The sequence below is a fragment of the Guillardia theta genome (genome assembly GCF_000315625.1).
Source record: "Guillardia theta CCMP2712 unplaced genomic scaffold GUITHscaffold_40, whole genome shotgun sequence".
NCBI classification, from domain to species: Eukaryota; class Cryptophyceae; order Pyrenomonadales; family Geminigeraceae; genus Guillardia; species Guillardia theta.
Genome location: NW_005434634.1, coordinates 238,097 through 240,085, shown reverse-complemented (window position 1 = coordinate 240,085; position 1,989 = coordinate 238,097). Strand labels below are relative to the sequence as shown.

General features: G+C 58.4%; 1 protein-coding gene across 1 annotated transcript in view; it reads left to right on the top strand.

Moving 5' to 3' along the window:
• The window catches only part of GUITHDRAFT_109591 (hypothetical protein), a gene marked incomplete at both ends in the record, with an annotated part of 4,783 nt that extends 4,032 nt beyond the window's left edge, over positions 1-751 (top strand). The window contains 2 exons of the mRNA XM_005831393.1: positions 144-354; positions 557-751. Coding sequence (XP_005831450.1) covers positions 144-354; positions 557-751 — 406 coding nt within the window. The remainder of the gene's footprint in view (positions 1-143; positions 355-556) is intronic.
• Between the last annotated feature and the right edge of the window lie 1,238 nt (positions 752-1,989).

Sequence of the window (1,989 nt, the reverse complement as noted above, 5' to 3'; positions counted from 1 at the left end):
CAGTCCTTGCTCCTCCTCCTCCTCCTCCCCTCCTCCACAACCCCTCCCTCCCACTGTTCCTTCCGACAAGATCTCTTCCCTTCCCTTCGCTTTCTTCTCTCCTCCTCTGCCATCTGCAAGAAAGCCGCTGATTTCTCCTCCAGGAATCGCATCGACATGCAGATGGTGATGTCGAGCACGTCGGAGCATCTCGCCGCCTACTCCCGCATGGACATTTCTCTCGACACGTTCCCTTACGCCGGCACCACCACGACCGTTGAGGCTCTTCTGATGGGCGTCCCTGTCATCACCCTACAGGCACGTGGAGACAACGCGACCCACTCGCAGAACGTCGGCGTCTCGCTGCTCACACAGGTAACTCTCCCCCCTCCTCCCTCCCTCCCTCCCTCCCTCCTCCTTCCCTCCTCCTCCTCCTCCTCCTCCTTCCTTTCCACTTCCCACCCCTTCTCTCACTCCTCTCACTCCTCTCACTCCTCTCACGCATCGTCTTCATTTTCCCCTCCCTCCTTCTCCACTCTCCTCCTCCCCTGATCCTCACTGCCCTCCTCTCCTGCAGGTCGGGCTTCACGAACTGATCGCCAAGGACGAGGACGAGTACTGCGACATCGCCGTGCAGCTTGCCAGGAGCCCCGAGAGGATCCGCAGCTACCGCGACACTCTGCGCGACCGACTACTCTCCTCGCCCCTTTGCTCGGGCCAGGCGTTGATGAGCAACGTGGAGGCTGAGTACAGGAGGATGTGGACGAGGTAAGGAGCAGGAGCAGGAGAGGATGGGAGAGGAGGACAGAGGGAGGACTATTGGAGCATACAGAAGAGAGAGGAGGTGGAGGCAGAGACGCTGGCTGCGAGCGCAAGAGCAGGTGCTGACGGTGAAGTGGCAGGTTCTGCAAGGTGGAGGGAAAAGAGGAGAACGTGGAAGAGGGGAGGAGAGCAGGGAAAAGGAGGAGGAAAAGGACGGGGAGGAGGAGGAGGAGTGTATGCGAACGGTGGAGACCAAGACAGAGGAGTTGATTGCTGAAGAAGAGTCGAAGGATAGTGAGTGTTCTACACCGCAAACAGAATGAGAGGGAGGGAGGGAAGATAACGAGTTTGAACATGTCCACACACACATACTGATATTCACAAGTTAATAGTAAAGCATCTAATTTGAAGGTGAAGGAGGAGGAGGACAGAGGAGGGGAAGATGGGAAAAAGAAGGAGAGGTGGTGGAGGAGGATGAGGAGGAAGGAGGCCGGAGGGAGAGAGGGACAAGGAGTCTGGATGGGGAGGGTTCTGGAGGAAAGGACGCAGTAGGCGGCAGGGAGGAGCAAGGGAGGAGCAGACAAACGAACTGGTAGTTTCTTCTCTTTAACACATTTCTACAAGATCTTGTTGGTATATGTACAGTCTTGAAGCTTCAGTCGGAGATCAAGTCAAACTTCTTCAAGTTCCTGCCGCCCTTGCGTTACTTCCCTCCCGCTCTCCCTCCTCCTCCCCTCAACCCCCTCCTCCTCCTCCTCCTCCTCCTCCCCTCAACCCTCCTCCTCCTCCTCCCCTCAACCCCCTCCTCCTCCTCCTCCTCCTCTCATCACCAATCCTCTGCTCTCCTCTCCTCCTCTCACCCCTTAATGCTGAACAACTCTTGTTCGCACTTGAATATGTCGATCCTCCCGTTCCACATCTGTTGCCGTCTCAGCTGGCAGGGCAGGAAAGAGGACGGAGGGAGAGAGGGAGAAAGGAACAAGTAAGGAGGAGGAGGAGGAGGAGGGAGGGGAGGGAGGGGGGGAGGAGGAGGGAGGGGAGGAGGAGGAGGAGGAGGAGGGAGGAGGAGGAGTCCGAGTGGTGGGGGGTGGAGGAAGAAGGGGATAGGAGGGGGAGGAGGAGGTGCTTTCGCCGGCTTGCTAGGGGGCACGGGGAGATGCGTCTCGAAGGGGTCGAAGTCGACGGTGCTGTGGGTGCCTATCTTGCGCGTCCGGTGAGCCTCCCCTCGTGCCAGAAAAGGCGTGGGCA